The 19,724-nt window shown below is 33.1% G+C and overlaps 1 protein-coding gene across 1 annotated transcript in view; it reads left to right on the forward strand.

Moving 5' to 3' along the window:
- Positions 1-19,724, forward strand: part of LOC115956173 (receptor-like protein 19) — a 103,491-nt gene that overhangs the window by 28,810 nt on the left and 54,957 nt on the right. Inside the window, exons 4-8 of the mRNA XM_031074624.1 lie at positions 697-783; positions 928-1,071; positions 1,155-1,298; positions 1,383-1,526; positions 1,610-1,753. Coding sequence (XP_030930484.1) covers positions 697-783; positions 928-1,071; positions 1,155-1,298; positions 1,383-1,526; positions 1,610-1,753 — 663 coding nt within the window. The remainder of the gene's footprint in view (positions 1-696; positions 784-927; positions 1,072-1,154; positions 1,299-1,382; positions 1,527-1,609; positions 1,754-19,724) is intronic.

Genomic DNA, 19,724 nt, shown 5'->3' on the forward strand with positions numbered 1-19,724 from the left:
TATCATGTTATAATAACCTTTTGTTATAAAGTTAGTAAAACCTAAAAAAAATTGTAAAGTTAGTGATTGTCCAAGCATTTGATTGGTTATGTAGACACATAGCGTGTAAGTTTATGTATGAATGAGTGTGGTTGTGTGTGTCAATAATTAATACAAATCTAATGAGTTTAGTTTAGTCATTTAGTTTAAAATTTTTTTATAAAAACAATAACAAATAGAAAATAGCAATAGCATAAAAATAAAAATGTTAGATAAACTTAACAAAATAAAATGGCCATAGGCTCACAGCTACCCATATTGGCAATAGATACTCATAATGAACTATTATATAACAATTTAAAATTTGTAGAAGAAAATTATATAACTTTATGTATTAATTTTTTTGTTCGATAACTCGATATATTCAATTTTTTTTTTTATTAAAATTTTTTAATGACCCCTCTAAACAAAATTCCTAGAGCCGCCACTGCTTTTATCTAACAATTTAAATATGTAATACTTCTGTCTAAGATATTTAAACTATTTCAAGTCCCATTTGAAACCACTTGCAATTTACTTAAAACTAATCCAGATTTTCAAATAATTTTCATTAAATACCTAATTCCAAATAAATCATTTGTTTTGAAGCACTAAATAAACAATTAGGGATTGTATCATTTGGCAGCCTTCCACAACTCATTTATTTGGATTTATCAGGGAATAGTTTGAGTGGTGAGATACCATCATCATTTTCAAACATCAAGGCACTCTCTTACTTGGATCTAGGTTGGAACAATCTCAATGGTAAGATCCCATCGTCACTTTCAAACCTCAAGACACTCTTTTCCTTAATTCTAACAAGAAGTTAAGACCACATCCTCAATTTCAATTAGGAATAAACATAATCCTTGGAAAATCTTTTGAATCTCACAAATTGCAATTTTGTAGGACCAATACCTACGTTGTTTGGGAACCTCACCAAAGTTACTAAAATTTTCCTATACAATAACGACTTCACTGGCCAAATTCCATCATCACTTTCAAATCTAAAGGATCTCAATGTTATTGACCTCAGCAACAACAAATTTGAAGGTAGAACTCTCGATTTTTTCACCAACATCATAAAATTCACTGAAGTTTACCTATTTTATAACTGACTAATTTTAATTTGACAGGATCAATACCAGTGTCTCTTGGGAACCTCACAAAAGTTACTGATTTTATGCTCCAATATAACAACTTCACTGGCCATATTCCTTCATCACTTTCACATCTAAAGGTTCTCAATCTTATTGACCTCAGTTACAACAAATTTGAAGGTAGAAACTCTTGATTTTTATACCAACGTCACCAAACTTGCCAAAGTTTACTTATTTTATAACCAACTAATTTTAATTTCACAGGATCAATACCAGTATCATTTGGGAACCTCACAAAAGTTACTGATATTATGCTCCAATATAACAACTTTACCGGCCAAATTCCATCATCACTTTCAAATCTGAAGTATCTGAACGTTATTGACCTTAGTTACAACAAATTTGAAGGTAGAACTCTTGAATTTTTTACAAACCTATAAAAACTTGGCAAAGTTTACTTATTTTATAACCAACTAATTTTAATTTCACAGGATCAATACCAGTGTCTCTTGGGAAGCTCACAAAAGTTACTGAAATTATGCTCCAATATAACAATTTCACTGGCCACATTCCATCATCACTGTCAAACCTAAAGGATCTCACTTTTATTGACTTCAGTCACAACAACTTTGTAGGTTTTGGTGGTAAAATTCCTTTTTTGACCAACCTCACAAAACTCACTGCAGTTGACTTGTCTTACAACCAACTCACTAGTCAAATGTGTGAATTCCAACGTAACAATTCACTACAAACTCTTAGATTGGAAAATAATAGGCTTTACGGCTCTATTCTAAATTCAATCTCTAATCTCGTGAATCTTAGAGAGCTTCATCTTTCATCAAATGACTTGAGCGGCATTGTGGAATTTGATAAGTCCACAAATCTCAAAGAACTGCACACTCTTGATCTTTCAAATAATAGTCTGTTCTTAGGCATCAAAAGCAACTCTAACCATACCTTCCCCCATCTTCGGAAGTTAAACATGTCTTCTTGCAACATAATTGAATTCCCAAATTTTTTAAAATCGTCAAAATATTTAGATTACTTGGACCTATCTAATAATAGAATCCCAAACCAAATCCCAGAATGGATGCTTGAAGTTGTGGAGAATCTACACTTTCTTGATCTTCATGCCAATCTATTGCAAGGAAATCTTCCTGTTCCACCTTCTACTATGATCGCCTTTTTTATGTCGAACAATAGATTGACTGGGGAGATCCCGTCTATGATTTGCAATGCAAGTAACCTTGAAATCTTGGATATCTCTAACAACAATTTGAGTGGTAAGATTCCACAATGTTTGGGAAACTTTGGTCATAGACTTTCAGTGATGGATTTGCGAACGAACAATTTCCATGGCCCTATTCCTGATACATTTGAAAAGGATAATAGTCTAGCAACTATTGCCTTTAATGGAAATCATTTAGAAGGGAAATTGCCAAAATCATTTGTCAATTGCACAAATTTGGAAGCTCTTGACCTCGGAAATAATAAGATTAACGATTCATTCCCCTATTGGTTGGAAGCCCTTTCAGAGTTACGGTTGCTTGTCTTGAGTAATAATAGATTTCATGGTCCCATAAGAAATCATAAAAATAAGGGGGTGTTTTTCTCTAAACTACAAATTCTTGATCTCTCTCACAATGAGTTTACTGGTCTTTTACCAAGAATTTATTTTGAAAATTTGGAAGCCCTGATGATTTGCAATGAAAATGCACAAGACCCACAATATTTGGCACAAGATTATGGTAAACGTCATGGTAGTGAATATGATAAACATAAAATTGAAAACCCTACTAGTTTGTATCAAAATTCAATAGAGGTGACTGTGAAAGGGTTGAAGATAAAACTACTAAGAGTCCTAACCATCTTCACAACGATTGATTTATCAAGCAACCAATTCCAAGGAGTGATACCAGATGCACTTGGAAGGCTTAAAGTTCTCCGATTGCTCAACCTTTCCCATAACAGCCTAACCGGCCATATCCCATCAACGTTGGGAAATTTATTAAAACTTGAAGCATTGGATCTCTCTTCAAATAAACTCACTGGTGAAATTCCTATGCAATTGACACTTCTAACATTTTTGGCCATGTTAAACCTTTCACAAAACTACCTTATTGGACACATACCTCAAGGCAAACAATTCAATACATTTGGTAATGAATCATATGATGGGAACTTAGGATTGTGTGGATCTCCATTGTCAATTAAATGTAGTACTAATGAGCCACCACCAACAATATTCCTAGAAGACAATGATTCAATGTTTGCAGAAGGATTTGGTTGGAAGACCGTGTTGATTGGCTATGGATGTGGGTTTGTGTTTGGATTAGTTGTGGGATATGTTGTGTTTAAAGCAAGAAAACCCCAATGGATTATAAGGTTGATTGAAGGAGAACGAGAAGGAAGGGTGACAGGGCGTATCAACCAAAGACCTAAGCGAAGAAGAAGTTAATGCTATGTGGATTAATACTGCGCTATGGATTAATGTGAACTCTTAGGTGAGTGTGACAAACTTCTCTTTGCATTAATATTGTGCTATGGATTTATATTAAGTTATATTAGAAGTAGTATCAACATTTGTAGCTTCGTATATGTTCCATAACTTTTATCTATTTACTTGCAAGGTATTGTTGGAAGTGATGAGGACCCTATTATCTACTATGAGTTGAAGAAGATCACGAGCTTTGACTTGCAACTTTTCATCCGAATGTTGGGCATTGAGGAGTGGATCATGCTTACATGAATTATGGTGTTGTTTCCCTATTCATCTAATAATCATGTTCAGATTTGACGTATGGATATTTGATGGTATTCTTTGCGTTTGTTTTAAAATTGTATCGTGTCTTGGACTTTGTTTTGGAGCTAGTGTTGTGCTCAGTTGGCTTATACTCATATATTTATATTTGAGGGTATTTCGTGTGTTCATTTGTGTTTGTTTCGATATTTTGTGGCACATTGGACATAGTTTTGAGGGAGGTCGTCTGCTTACTGCTTTCTGCATAGTTAGATTACTAATATATTGTTATGAAAAAAGAATCTAAAACGAAGTATTTCTCATTGTAAGTTATACTAACACAAGAATTTTGATTTTGAAAAGGAAAATTTCATTGTGGTTTTTTTTTAGTAAGTAATTTTTAAAAGGGACTTGGATTGATGTGGCCAATAATAAATCCAAGATTACCCTAAAATAGGAATTCTTAATTTTTTAGTAACTTAGACATTTATTCATGGGATTGTTTCCTGTGTGGCCATGTGTTAATCGCTGAGGGGGTGATCGTACTAGAATCTTCTTTCTTTCATTCTTTTTTTTTTTTAAGAAATCAAACCCGAAATTGGACATCAACGTAAAGAAGACCATGGCTACTTGTGAATTTCAACCTAGAAGAGAAACGAGTCCAAAATCTAAGAAGTGAAACATGTGTGATAAGTGGGACTTTGATTCAAGTCAATCGGTGTTGATAACATATTTTATTTGCTCTTGATTTTCTTGCAAAATTCTAAATTGAACCCAGAAACATATTTTAGGTTATTGACTGATCAGTCTTTTCATGCATTATTTGTGATTGGATTCACATGTATTGCACATATAGATTAGGGCATATATTGCATTGTTTTCTTTATCTATCTTATATTTTTGCAGTCATATCTCTCATTGTTTTCACATACAACATGCATACACTTTGCTAAATTGGGTACTCAACTTGATTTAAAAATTAATTAATTAATTTTTGAGTTCTGTACATCTTAGTATATGCTATTTTACTTGATTTGTGAACTGCAGAAAATTTGATTTTTTTTTTTGTTTTTTGAGATATGGTGGATAATACATTTGCAAATATTTTATCTAAAACACATTGCATACTGAATTTTTATATCTTTGAGATCTATATTGTATAGTCTTAATTGATTGTGCCTAAAGTGTTTGTATGCATCTATTTATGGGCCACATAGTGTCAAGTTTACATGTATTAAAAGAGAGAATATTTGTATCCATGTGTATCCTCAATTTATTTTTTAAATTTGGTTTGTGTTTCTTTATTTTTCTACACCTCCTAAATTTTTCCCAAAACTTGTTTTGGTTTTCCTATTTTTATAGGGGGAGAAAACTGTTTTCAAAACCTATATTCCTCATAGGGGGAGTTGCCTCTATTTTTTATAGAGCTGATTTTTTTTTTTTTTTTAATTCTCTATTTTCTCTTGTCCTCTATTGCATATGTTTATAGCCTACCTTTTGATTGGGTTGTCTTTGTCAATACGTGATAAAAAGGGAGAGATATAGATGAAATTTGGGAATCACGTTGTAAAGGTTTTTAATTGTTTTTATTTAGTGGGAGATGAAATTGTTTTTGAAAGAAGGAGAAAATAAAAGTATTTTTTTGGGGTACCTAACTTAGGGGGAGAATTAATTTGCACGTTTTTTATTTGTTGTTATTGCACATTTGTTATTGGTTACTTATCTGTCTTTATTTCCACGCATGCGTTTGATGTGCTCTTTTGAGTGTTTCAGGAAAGATAGGTACATTCCAATCAAGACCTTCTGTCTCTTTTTGCAACTTTTGGGTTAGAAGTATTAGATTGGAATTAGTGATGTATTTGGGCATTTTATTGTAATTGAGTTGTTCTTGTATTTGAGCATTTCATTTTGTATGTGAGTTTTGTCACGGATTGCTAAAGGGGGAGATTGTTAGATTATAAAAATTTAGAACAATTGGCAAACTGTGAACACAAACTTGTCTAGGTATAGATCATAGAGTCTATATGATTTATTAGACAATGCTTCAGGTGTTACAAGTCAAAATACAAGAACATTCAAGCTGCAAAAAAAAGAATTCAAATTCTAAAGAGTTCAATGGATTGAGAAGAAGGCTCGACCAATCAAGATGCATTTCTGTAAAATTTAATTTCAGCTTAACAGCTAATTAAGCCCATCTTGTGATTAGGGTTTTAGATCTAATTCTCTTAGTGTTTAAGGAAACCCTAAGGCACGTTTTAAAAGAGTTTTTTAGAAAGAGTAGAGTGTATCTTGTGCCTCTAATTTTAGATCCAGGGTTTTCGTATCCAAGACTCTCTAAAATCTTCTACTGGTGTTACTCTTTGAAGAAACTCAAGATCTGGTATTGTAGAAATTGCTGCTACATGATCAACAACTGTTGATGATCTAAAACTTTGAGTGGGATCTCAAAGTCACAAATGGGGGTGTTTGTGTGCGACAAATTCATATAGAAAAGTCCATGAATTTGGAGAATTTGGAGTTGCGTGTGATCACATGAGTAAGCACTACAAGAGGTAGCTATAGATTTAGGGAAAAATCTAATTGTAAAACTTCCATTCTATATATGAATTTGTTTCCTTGAGGATAGTTTAGGTTAAATCCTCCCCAGGTTTTTTACCTTGAAACTGGACGGTTTCATTGTTTTTCCTGGGTCATCATATCGTTTGTCTTCTTTACTTTTACTCACTTAGTGATAATGATTGTTTGTGTTTAATCTAAATCTGCATAATATACCTAAGTATCAACTTGGTTAATTAATTAGGTTAAATAATCTTAGTGTACATGGGTCTAAATAAACAAACAACAGTGATACTCCGTCTTAGTCAAATCAATATTCGCAAGGGTGAGAACGAAGTTTGTAAAAATGGGAAGAATTAGGCAAAACTCATGAATTGTGGCCCAAAACTAGCTTGAATTAACAACTTTGCAAAAAAATTTCCCATAGTTCATGCATAGGTGATTCAAAAAGTCAGGGCTTTAGGACACTAGGCATGTTACACTATGCCATAGAACATATAGCTTTGTTGGATGTTCTCCGAAGTTTTGCACAAGGATGACAAAATATCAACTTTAAAACTATCCCACTTGAACCAAGCCCAATTGAATAACTTTCTAACCAAAACACTAAATTGCACCACACCAAACTAGTATCTTTAGAAAATATGATGCGCAAGCTTTCCAACGGTACCAATAATGAGCAAATCAGAGTTTGGAAAGGCCTCTAATTAAGTGCACAAAAATGTGACCTCAAAATTTAAAAAATGGGCCGAACCGGCTAGGCAACTAGCTCATCTCTGCCATCTCTAGAAAATGATTGTACAAAAGTTCAGGGATTCTCTTTTGTCAACTGATTTTCTAAAAATTTATTGTGTTTTTTGAAAGTTCGAATAGTGTATAAAACACCCTTGAACGTTTAGACCCCCAATAATAAAAATACCAATTCAAGATTTATGACAAACAATAAGTGTGCGGAAAATGAACACAAGCTGTAAACAGAATTGGTAAACAATCTAAGCCAATTAAAATCACATCCACAGCAGAAAATAAAAGGCAAAGATTAAAGGAAGAAAGATGCAAACACAAGGACAACACAACGATGTGTTATCGAAGAGGAAATTGAAGCCCTTGGCGTAAAACCTCTCTGCCGCCCTCCAAGCGGTAAATAATCCACTAAAAAATGTAGTTGGAATATATGAATAGCAATAGACCCTCCAAGTCTAATCTACCCAGTGTACGTAAGCCCTCCAAGCTTCTTGCTCCAACGAGGTTGCGCTGAACCTATTTCTTTTCTAGTTTTCTGGATTCCGCTACTTGACCACAGCATCAACCAATGTGAAATTGGTTCCTTCTTAACTGCTTCCTAGAAAGCCAAACAACCCTCTCACAATAATGGATATGGTGAGACAAGGTTTTGGTAAAAGCCCTCTCAAGGATTTAACAATGGAGAGGGAGAGAGTAGAGGAATTTGAAGAGTCTCTTCTGTGAAGATTATGGATGAATCAATCTTGTTTTACTCTAGGGTTTCTCTCTCAAAATTCTCTCTGGAAGCTCTCTTTCTTTCGTGGGTATAATGGGTATTTATATTGGGATGAGAATGGAATGTGAAGAGTCAGGTTTTTCAAAACAGGGCTAACTCGCGACTTAGCCTTGCGGTTCGACTGAGTTGCGAGATCCAGTTGCGAGATAACTGAACGGCTAGTTGTCCTATTTTGTCTTGTAATGCTTCAACTAGCATGATGCTTCAACTTCTGGTATGCCTGGCAAATGTGTAGCTTTTGGCAGCTTGCAGCCGTGAGTCACCCGTGAGATCCAGTCGCGAGTTTCTGTTTTTCTTGCACATTTTTTAGCATTTCTTCACACTATCTCACTCACTACCCTAACAAAAATCTCACATAAATACAGGGTTACTAATTGCTGAAATACAAGCAAATTTGGCACGGAATAAAGTCAATAAGATAGTTGATTAAATTCAACCTTACATTTTCCTACTAAAAATTCTCTTTCAAAAACCCACAGAATTTTCATTGAAAAGCACTTTCCTAAACCATTGATTTTTCCTTTGAAAAATGAATTTATAAAAACGTGGGATTTTTCCTCTTGGAAATGGCTTTCAAAAAAACCATGAGAATTTTCCTTAATAAAACACTTTTTTAAAACTCATGGAATTTTTACTCTTGAAATTTGTTTTTATGATATCCCTGGAGCTTCTCATCACTTAGAAAAAAAATTTCCAAATTCATGAAACCTTAACCATCCTTTGAAAATAAAGACTAAAGTATACTTTTGCCCCTAAAGTTTGGGATTGTTATCATTTTGGCCCTTTATATTTCAAAATTTTCATTTTGACTCTTCATGTTTGATTTTAATTATTTTCAAGTTAACCTTTCAATTTTCACCCACTTGTGCTAAAAATTCCAAGGATTGTGTATGCTAATTAAACTCTGTTATGTAGAGCTACATCCAATTATGAAAAGTAAGCAAACATTGAGCTGATGGAACAAAAACAAACAATAGAGAAGAACTTTGGTTTCCATAGCTGGTGAAATTAAGAAAAAACGTCCAGAATCTATTTTTTTGTAAAACACTGAAGTATAAAAATTCAATTTATTTGTCTTAAGAGCTTTCTTTTCTTGACATTTTTTATGAAAACATTTTTTTTTTCTTTCTATTTAACAATAGGTATTTTGTTTTTGAGATTTGCCTTCCTAATATATTTCTATCAAGCTTTTCAAGTGAAGATTTTGTATGTTGACCTAATCGTTGAGATAACTGATACATAAAAATATGTGTATGAAAGTCGAAAGATGAAATATACTTTTCATTTCATTTTTTCATGTATATATATGTATAATTAATTAATAATCTATAATGTGAAAAATAAAAAATAAAAAATAAAATCTTTCTCAAGAAGTTAAAAGGTAGGCTAGGAAAAATACCATTTCCTTAATAACGTTTATCGCTAAAATTGGTAATTACACTCTAGAAAAATTATTTCAAATTTTCTCTCTAATAGCCAAAACATAAAAATGTCATAGCAAAATCCAACCTTTCTCTTAATAATATTAAAAACAAAAATTGTATCTAAAAATTTTATAAATTCAAGAAAAAAAATTTTGAAAACCTAAAACCAACAAAAACTAAATTACAAAAACTGAAAAAACTATATAAAAAAATGTTGTTTTCTTTTGATATAATAATTTTTGTGGTCATATGTGTATATTGTGTCGTGGTTTTAATATGTAAAGCCTATTGTTTATATTTAGAAATTGATCAATTAGTTGGTATACTCGTTGAAATACAAATTCAAATATTGTGTGAAATTCAAATACCCACTTCAAAATACAACTAAATATTAAACATAACTCAAAACAAACCAAAGTGATGAAAAAAGAGAACATATGATCAATTTTGTATTTCAATGTGATAGAGACTGTACTTTGGTAACCAATGATCAAGGAAAAAATCATTAGTGAAAAGGAAAAGTAGAAAATTTATAATAATAAAAAAAAAAAAAAATCCAGTAAAAGAGTAACAAAATAACTCAGATACTATGCAATTAATCAAACAATTGGTAGCTTCGGAATAAGTACCACGAAGCTCGTTGGATGATTTGGAATAAGCACAACAATTGATACCACGAGATTACAATATTTTTTATAACTAGTTGGATGATTTGGAATAAGCACAACGAAGCTCGACAAGGCATGCCGCAACCTAGCCCTGTCTTCCTAGCCAAATCTGCTACTGCCCACACTTAAGAATATTTAGAAGCAAATTTTGGTAGCTTTAGTTGAGGTTCTCAGTTCTCTAAAAGTTGTGGGCGTTGTTCTGCACAGGATTTCTTTCATTTTGTCTTTGTTTGTTGTTATGGGGAATTAGATAAATATGGCAGATGGTTTAGATCTAGCAGTTTTATTATAATGTAGTCTCAGTTGTTATTTTCGTTTAGAGATGTCTCCTCTAGCTCGAACTGTATGGTTCTAGTTGTATAGCTTTTGTTTATTAATGAAATTCTGTTGTTTATCCTTAAAAAAAAAAATCCCATTGTTTGAATTTTCTATAAAATATAATAAAAAAAATCCCACTGTTTGAATTTTAAATATTTATATTTTGGGATGAATAAAGCATTGGATCCTAACCCATCCCCAAACTTGTAATTCCCATTCTCAAAACCTCAGTGAACACTTTGTGGGTCAATGAAATCTAGCTAACCAAACACTGTTGCAAGTCTTTTATGGATTAAGGAGAGGGGGGTGAGTAGAGTTGAATGGAAATTAGCCTAATTCTTGGCTAACTCTATTCTACTCCTCCCTCCTTCCTCAATTCAAACTGGCCATTAATGTTGGAAAACCTTTGTCTTTTTATCCTAAATTCCATTAGCTATGTTTTCACTAATCATGTTTAAAGTTTTGTAAAGAGAATCTTTTTAAATTTTAGAATATATTATGTTACCAATATTAATGGAAGGAGGGAAATAATATTTTCTTCAAATCTCAAAGGAATTGAGTGTTTTTTCATTGAACTCAGTCCTGCGTCTGTGAAGAAGAAGCCCAGTTCTGTGAAGAAGGAGAATAAAACGACAGCGCTTTAGTTAAACGCGGCGTTTTATTTAATACAGGTGGCAGCCAAAAACGCAACGTTTTGATTAATGAGTTTCATCTGAATTTAAGTAAAACGGTGCGTTGGGTTCTGTTCAAGGGACGTTGGTATTTGGCGCGAAAATCAGTTGGTTGATTAGCTTGACAAACTTTCCCCATTTTCAGGGGTTTGATCCGCATAATGTGGGCGGTTAATTTTAAGTGATCTGATTGTATATAAACAGAGTGAGTATATAAACAGCTCAGTGAGCACTATTTTTCTTTATGTAATTCAGTGTGATTAATACAAGTTTCTTCTTCTTCTTCTTCTTCTTCTTCTTCTTCTTCTTCTTCTCTCTCTCTCTCTCTCTCTCTCTCTCTCTCTCTCTCTCTCTCTCTCTCTCTCTCTCTCTCTCTCTCTCTCTCTCTCTCTCTCTCTCTCTTGAGTAGTGCTTTTTGATTCAAATTGTGATATTCACTGTAACTCAATTTATTGCATACTGAGATTTTCTTCATTTTTCACTTTAAGATTGGGGTAGAGTGTTATTCCCTTGTACCTCTAGATAGAGAATCTTGATTATCATAAACACACACAGCATATACTCAGTAGTGGATTTTTGAACTCTATTTAGTTATGAAATCACATAAATTTTAATTAGACGAAAAAACATGCCTCCTCTTATTCATTGCAAGATGAAGTATCTTTCTTTTATTTTCTTAAAGAACACTTTCAACTACAAGTGTCTCATATGATTTTTTATTACTATGCCTAATTTTCTTTATTGAATGGGGACTACTTGATTTAGGGTTTTTTATTTTTTATCTTTAGAAAGTACTTGATTTCGTTGATAGCTCAGCAAGTAAACTTTTTTATTTTTTTTTTTATTTTTAAAGGAGCATAGTTAGTAGATTTCTTTCTTTTCTTAGAGCATTAGCATTAGAGAATCTTAATGCCAAATCTAAGGCAAATTTAGCATTTTAACCCCTAAAAACTCTTGCATCAGGGAATTGTAAATAGCAGTATTGCAAATTTTTTGCAATACTGCAACAGTACAATTCTAAACATAGAATTGTACTGTTCACAATATTGTAAAAAAAAAAAATAATATTTTATTAACGTTTTCCCCCCAAAACTTCTCTCTCATCAACACATTACACATTCTACGCGGGCTATTCTTTCTCTATTCCTTCTCTGTTTCTCCATCTACTCTCTCATCTCCGAAATTTCTTCATCGCCATCTCCGAAATTTCTTCATCGCCATCTCCGAAATACTGGCATCACCATCTCCGAAATTTTGTAGTTCTCTATCATCTCCGAAATTTCTCAACTGTGTAGTTCTCTGCCATCGCCATCTGCTCTCTCATCTTTGAAATTTCTTCATCGCCATCGCCATCTCAACCGAATCAACCTCACCCATTCACCCTCAGCCATCTCCATCGCTGAAGCTTCACCCTCACCCATCCACCGATTCACCCTCACCTCACCCATTCACCGATTCACCCGTATTAGAGTTTTGATCAATGTATTGGAGTGTTTTGACTGTAAGGTGGGTTTTGATCCGTTGGTGTTGGTGTTGACTGTAAGGTGGGTTTTGATCAATGTATTAGAGTTTTTGTGTTTGTGTTTCTTTTCTCTCTCTGCAAGAAAAAGAGGGATTCAGCTTGTGTTTGTGTTTGGGTTTTGATCAAAGAATTGTTGTTGATGTTTGCAGAGGTGAGATTTAGCTTCATCATGAGGGGTTTTCGCTCTCTGGCACAGGATTAGCATCTTTAGAAAGTTTGCTCAGGTTCATCTTCAATTACCAGTAATTATCTCTCTCTATCTATTTCTCTCCCTTCTTTCTTTTCTCTTTGTTTCTATACCCCTCTGTAAAACTGTTCTTTGATAAGTTTTTTTTTTTTTTTTTTTCCCTCACAAATCATTCAAAAACTCCTCCTTTCTACCAAAATCCCAATTTTATTAGATAATCGGTGTTGGTGTATTCTATTAATATTTGGCTGTGTACAAGGCTAGTATTTCTGTAAAACAAAAAATTACTGTAGTATAGTCGAAATATGTTGATTAGGAGTTGTCAACATATATTGTTTTGATTAGGAGTTGTCAACATATATTGTTTTAATTAGGAGTTGTCAACCCCAATTGTAGGATGTTGCTATATGTGACAAGTTGCCACCAAAATATTATTATTAGCTTATACTGATTGTAAAGATACAAATAAGAATTGACTTCATACACTAACTATTTTAAGTTCCCTATTTAAAAGGGATAGTTAGGCAAGAAGACTATGAACAATATGGTAATTTCTTACAAGCGGATTCCAATTTTGTGGAACCATTTTTAAGTGGGTCTCAAAATCCTTCAATGCCCATCTAGTCTTTACTGGAAGTTGAAATTGTCACCTCTAAACGTGGTGGCAAGTTCAGTGTAGATGAGGACCTCCTCCTCATCTCTACATGGCTTAACATTAACATGGATGCTGTGCATGGTACTGATCAAAAGGGTGAAAAATTTTGGATGAAAATTTGGGAATACTTTTGCGCGAACAATACTTATGGAACCACACGTTCTTCTACCTCTCTATCAAGTCGATGGGGAAATATTAATAGGGAGACAAGTAGGCTTGCTAGGTTCATGGCTAAAGTTGAAACCCAAAATAGAAGCGATTGGACCAACGAGAACAAGGTATAAATTATATTGCAATGGTGTCATAATATTAATTTCCTTTATAGTTTCAAGACTCTAACTATTTTATTTTTAAAACAAAACTTTAGTTGAAAGATGCAAAGGATCTATATAAAGCTACACCAAATCCAACAACCGGCAAAAACATAGCTTTTACTTATGAACATTGTTGGGTTGTGTTGAAGAACCAACCAAAGTGGAGTATGCCTAAGGAAAGATCAAAAAGGCTCCCTCAAGCTCCAAGTTCAATCGATCAAGTTGATAGTAATGATGATGACACAGTGGTACTAGAGAGACCAATTGGTAGAAAAGTTGAAAAGGCTAAGCGAAAAAGGACATATGGTGATAAGGGTTTTGATGGTTATTTGGTGAAAAAATTGCAATATATTCAGGTATCACATAAACAAGACAAAGAGGTTCTTCGCATCAAAGCGGATAAGATTCGAGTGGATGTGGAAAGGATTCATCTTGAAACTATGAGGGAGGAGGGAAGAATAATGACCATGGATACAAGTGGCATGAATGACAAAGAAAGACTTTATTTTGAAAATCTCAAGGATCAAATCCTTGTAAGACAAGTTGGGTTTGACCCAAGCAACATGTAGATGTCTTGTCGTAACCTTATTTTGGCAGTAAAATATTTTAGGGTTGGGGTTTGGCATATGTAGATGCCATTTTGTTTCAAACTTATTTTTTGTAGTGGCTTATTTTAAGCGTAGGTTTGGAACATGTAGGTGATGTATTGTTCCAACTTATGCATGAAAAACTTATGTATTTTCTATGTTTGATATCATATCTTCTACCAATTGGTTGTTCCAACTTTAAGTTTGTTTTCAGTTTTATACTTCTATGTGGCAGTTTTCAGTCCAATAGAAAATGGGCATACCTCAGTGCATTAAGCAAAGCCCCAATATGTCCATGCAAGTAGTTCACCCTTGGCTTATCTTTTAATGATGAATTGTGTAGTTCTCTGTGTCCTACAAAAACATTACAACCAAGATTAAGTTTCTCCCCAAAACAAAAAAAAAAAAAAAAAAAAAAAAAAAAAAAAAAAAAGAAGAAGAAAAGATTAAGTTTCTCAATTAGAGGATCACGTAAAATGAGAATAAAATTGGATTTTTAAGTAACTCATTTGTTCATTGTTTGATCACTTTTACTTTGGATGGTGCAAACATTTGAAAGCGAGAGTAAAATAGTTGACATTCTATCAAACATTTAGTTCATAAATGTTATCTTTTGGATTATAATCTTCCTGATTTTCTTTTGAATGTTAGTCATTTTCAGCTTTACTCTATTAATTTAGAATTTACACAGCCAAGGATCATGTAAAGCAATTTAATTTTCCAGAAAGAATCTTCACTATATGCTTCAACATGTCCGAAAGTTGACTGAAATCACATGGCGGATTTTCTTTTGTTAAAGGAGTAAGGGTAAAATGCAAGTAAATTGTGTCAACTCTTAGTAACTCGATTGATTCTCCTTTTCCATTTTTCCAAAAAAAATAAATCTACCAACTTGTCCAAAAGTAGCAAGTTACAGATTCAAGTCTTCATAATCTTTTCTTTTTTATTAGAATAAAGTCATCGTAATTACATGGCCCTGTTTACAGTTTTCATTGGAAAACTTATATGTTTGGCCCTGCATTTTCGATCAGTCACATTCTTGATAAATTTCTGCATTTTCATATGAATTTGATTAATTTCAATTTTCATTTACAGTAATACATGCTCTCTTTTCACTTTCTAGAAAATAATCTAAGCCTACTAGATCATTTGATATCAATACGATCAGTCACATAAGTTGGCTGAAAATTTTAATATTTGGAATTTATTCCAAATTATATTTTATTTTCTAATTAATCTGAAATAAAATTTTTAAGTATATGATATTTATCTTATGAATAATTTATTTATTTTACTTGTATATATGCTTGATCATGCTAGTTCAGATTGGTTGCCTGTTTCTTCTCAAAAAAAGAAAAAAAAAAATTGGTTACTTGCTCAGTTGGGGAGCTCATCCCTTATTTCTCTATTTTAGATTTTGAGGAGTAGTAGGTTTATCGTTGAGGTGGTTTGTGTAAGAATAGTATTATGATTTGCATTAATAATTTTTTTTTTTAGCTTGCATTAATAAATGGTAGAAACTAGTGTTTAGTGATTATTGGATTGTTTAAAATTTGAAGTTTTCTAACCGTTTTGATTTTCTAAGAAATTTACTTTTGCTGTTGTTGTGATGTGGACGTAAATTTTCTTTGTCTATTTTTCTTCACTCTTCCTTAATTTTTCGTTAATGACTTTATTTTCACAACAGTTGTTGATATTGAAGATTAGCCAATGCTAAACTTTTAATTTTTGTTTTTTTGAGAATATTCAAAGGAATTTTAATTTGTTAATTTGTTTTTTTTAGAGAATAATTATTAAACTTTAGTGGAGCCTTGCACACTTGTGAATATTTCTTGAAGTTTGTAGCCTTGCACCTTTTTATTAATTGCCAAAAAAGTTTGTGCAACTTTTGATAAATTACCAATTGTCTTAAAAGTTTAAGTTATTAGGAAATATTAAATTTAATTACTTAATTATAATTCTAATACTCTTGCTAATGTATGGGCCCAAACCCCCCTTAATAAGTGGGGCTCAACACATGGAATTTTTAAGATTGTACATTGGAGGTAGGGAGGAGATTGGAGACAAAGATTGAACTTAAAATATCTTGCTCTAATACAATGATAAACTATCGATTAACCAAAAATCTTTAAGTTGTTTGGAAATGTTTCACTTAACTATAAGTTTCACAATTTTCTTTCAAAAAAATTAGGTAGAGATGCAAATTACACTATTTGGAGTCAAGTCTTTGAAATCACAAGGCCCATTTTCTTTATTTTGGGCCCCTGATTCTTTTGTATTAAAGGCAACTTATTATGCAAGTTATTAGAAACAACTCAAGTCTTAATAATTTCATGGCCCACTTTGACGGTTTCATTCCTCTCTCTACCTTTTTTTTTCCTATGCATTTTTCTAATGAAAAGTCGTAATCAACTTTTCCTAAAATAAGTTACACTATTCAAAAATAAATTAGAGCAAGTTACAGTGTGAAGTCTTAGACTCTCTCTCTTTAATCACAAGGCCCCTTTTCACAATTTTATTTTTGGGGCCCCATTTAGGTATGTCGTGAATCTCGTGACTCCTAAACTATTAGGGACTTGAGTCCAAAGAGCCAAACATATAAGTTTTCCAATGAAAATGGTGAAAGAGGGCCATGATGTGATTACCAAGACTTGAATCTGTAATAACTTGCTTTTGGACAAGTTGTTAGATTTCTTTTCTTTATAAAAATGGAAAAGGAGAATGTAGTTAGCAAGACTTGACATGAATAACTTGCATTTTACTCTTTACTATTCTTATATTAAAAGAATTAAGGGTCCCAAAATAAAGAAAATCGGTCATGTGAATTCAGAGACTTGACTTCCTTTTTTTTGGGAAGAAAGTTGCACAAAAGGTTTTTGAGACTCCTGAGTCTTGCCTAAATCAAGTAGTCCCAATTCACTCATGAAATTCACCTTGATATTAATATATCTATAAAAAAAATCATTAGAGACTTATTATATTTTGTAAAAACTTAAAAACCTTCCTGATGCAATGAATTATAGAAGACATGCTTTTTAGTTTCATTAAAACTATATGTTTTCATAACTACAAAATTGCTAAATACCCAACCGATTTTAATGAATCAGAAAAACAAGCCTCCTCTAATTCATTACAAGGGATGCATATCTTATGATTTTATTGCTATCAACCTGAATTTCATGAGCGACAACAACTAAGCAACCTGATTTTATTGCTATCAACCTGATTTTATTGCTATCTTATTATTTATCATTTATTAATTGCCAAAATATTTTGTGCAACTTTTGAGAAATTACTAATTATCCTAAAAGTTTAAACTAATAAAAAATTGTGAATTTAATCACTTAATCATAATTTTAATACTCTCATTCACGTGTGTGCCCAAACTCTCTTTCAATAATTGAAGTTAAACACATGAAATTTTTACATTTTATATGGGAGATAGAGTGTAGACAGTGATTGAACTTAAAAAGTTTTGCTTTAATACCATTTAAACTATTGATTATACCAAAAATTTAAGTTGTTAATTTCTTCCCACAAAATAATTAGGTATAGATGCAAGTTACACGGTTAGACCAAGTCTTTGAAAACACAAGGGTCCATTTCTTTATGTTGGGCCCTTGACTCTTTGATTCTTTTGTTAAAGGTGACTTAAAATGCAAGATTTCCTCTTCCTTTTCCTATAGCAAGTTTCTGAGTCGAAACTTGGTAAATGCATGGCCCATTTTCACGCTTTCCTCTTCCTTTTCCTAAAGCAAGTTACACTATTCAGAAAAAAGTCATAAAAACAAAATAAAATAAAGCAAGTTGTAGTGTGAAGTCTTTGACCGTTAGTAATCACAATTTCATGAGTGAATGAGGACCACTTGATTTAGACAAGAATCACTAGTTATCAATTGCCAAAAAACTTGTGTGCCATCTTCTTCCCAGAAAACACGCAAGTTACACTGTTATTATTCTTAGAGACTTCAGTTTAGAGTCAAGTCAAGCCTCTGAAATTAAGTGCCCAATTTTCTTCATTTTGGGACCCCTGATTCCTTTGTTAAAAGGAGTCAAGTCTTGGTAATAAGTGGTTCATTTTCTCCATGATGGGACCCCTGAAGAAGAAAAATCCACTAACTTGTCCAAATGCTAGTTACAGAGTCAAGTCTTCGTAATCTTTTTTACGAAAACTCACATCTTCGGCCAATTTTTGGGTTTTCATATCAATTTGATCATTTTCAATTTTCATTTTGGGTAATGCATGCGCTCTCCTTTCATATTCTACTAAATAATCCCGAAATGTAATTGATCATTTGATATCAGTTGAAGGTTGCCTAAGTTTGTTGAAAATTAGTCTAAAATTGGTGTCTTCAAAAAATTCATCTCACTTTATGTCTGTCATGCAACTCCTAACAATTATACTTCTTGACAGTTGATAGAACCTACTTAATTTTTCATGGTTATTTGTTCTTACTAGTAGTATGAATTCCTTTATCGATCTTTGGTTGAATTTAAATAATTCCTTGTCACATTAGTGATTGCCTGATTGGACTCTATTTGTGATAGCCGGTTCCAAAGGAGAAAAATAAAAAAGAGACAGTAATTTTGATGCTAGGGTTACTTACTGATGATGATAAAACCGCAGTAGTAGTACTCACCCCTGCGAAGGTATAACATGATGCTCTGAATAAACTCGTCAGGATCCCTTGGCAAGTGACGACGTTAAGAAGCACATGAAGCGCACCTCATAGCTGACGGGAGGACCTTAGGCGACGAGGATGGGTAGTTGACACCAATAAAGCTAAAGGGAATAGGCGAAGCTGACGACCCTGACGCGGCCTTGCTTGATCTCCACATTTGCTTATATAAGGAAATATCTTACGCTTCATGCTTGGTGCTGATCAAAAGGATTCCGCTAAGTACGCCCATAAAGACTCCTATAAGGAAAAGACTTCTAACTCAAGGAAAGGAGGTCAACCCTCTACTACTATAAAAACCCAAGACCCCGTAGATCAAGATACGCATAATTTCCCCCAACTCTGGCACTCTAGAGTTGTGAATAATTCTAACTTGACCTTCAGAGGGTATTTGACCGGCACCACACCGGTGCTCTCTATGAGGTCTTCTCTTTTTGTATTGCGCAGGTATTATTCTGAGCACATAAGGATCATGTGACTCACTGTTGATTTTTTGGCATCATTAGTTGGCGCCGTCTATGGGGAACTTTAGTGACTTGTAAGCCATACTATCGCGTCCTGAACAAAGAGTTGCATGGTACTTACTCACTCGATGGCGACCACCAACAACGTTCAGGGAGACGAGCCGTGACCCACTGCCTTAGAGAGGCAAGTCCAAACCCTCACGGCAGCAGTGGAACGTCTTACCAAACAAAATCAAGACCTAGAAGAACAGCTACGACAGAAGAATGCAGTGATAAGTACCTAAGAGGAAGACCAAGAAGGT

Source organism: Quercus lobata, chromosome 8 (genome assembly GCF_001633185.2).
Source record: "Quercus lobata isolate SW786 chromosome 8, ValleyOak3.0 Primary Assembly, whole genome shotgun sequence".
Classification (NCBI taxonomy): Eukaryota; Viridiplantae; Streptophyta; class Magnoliopsida; order Fagales; family Fagaceae; genus Quercus; species Quercus lobata.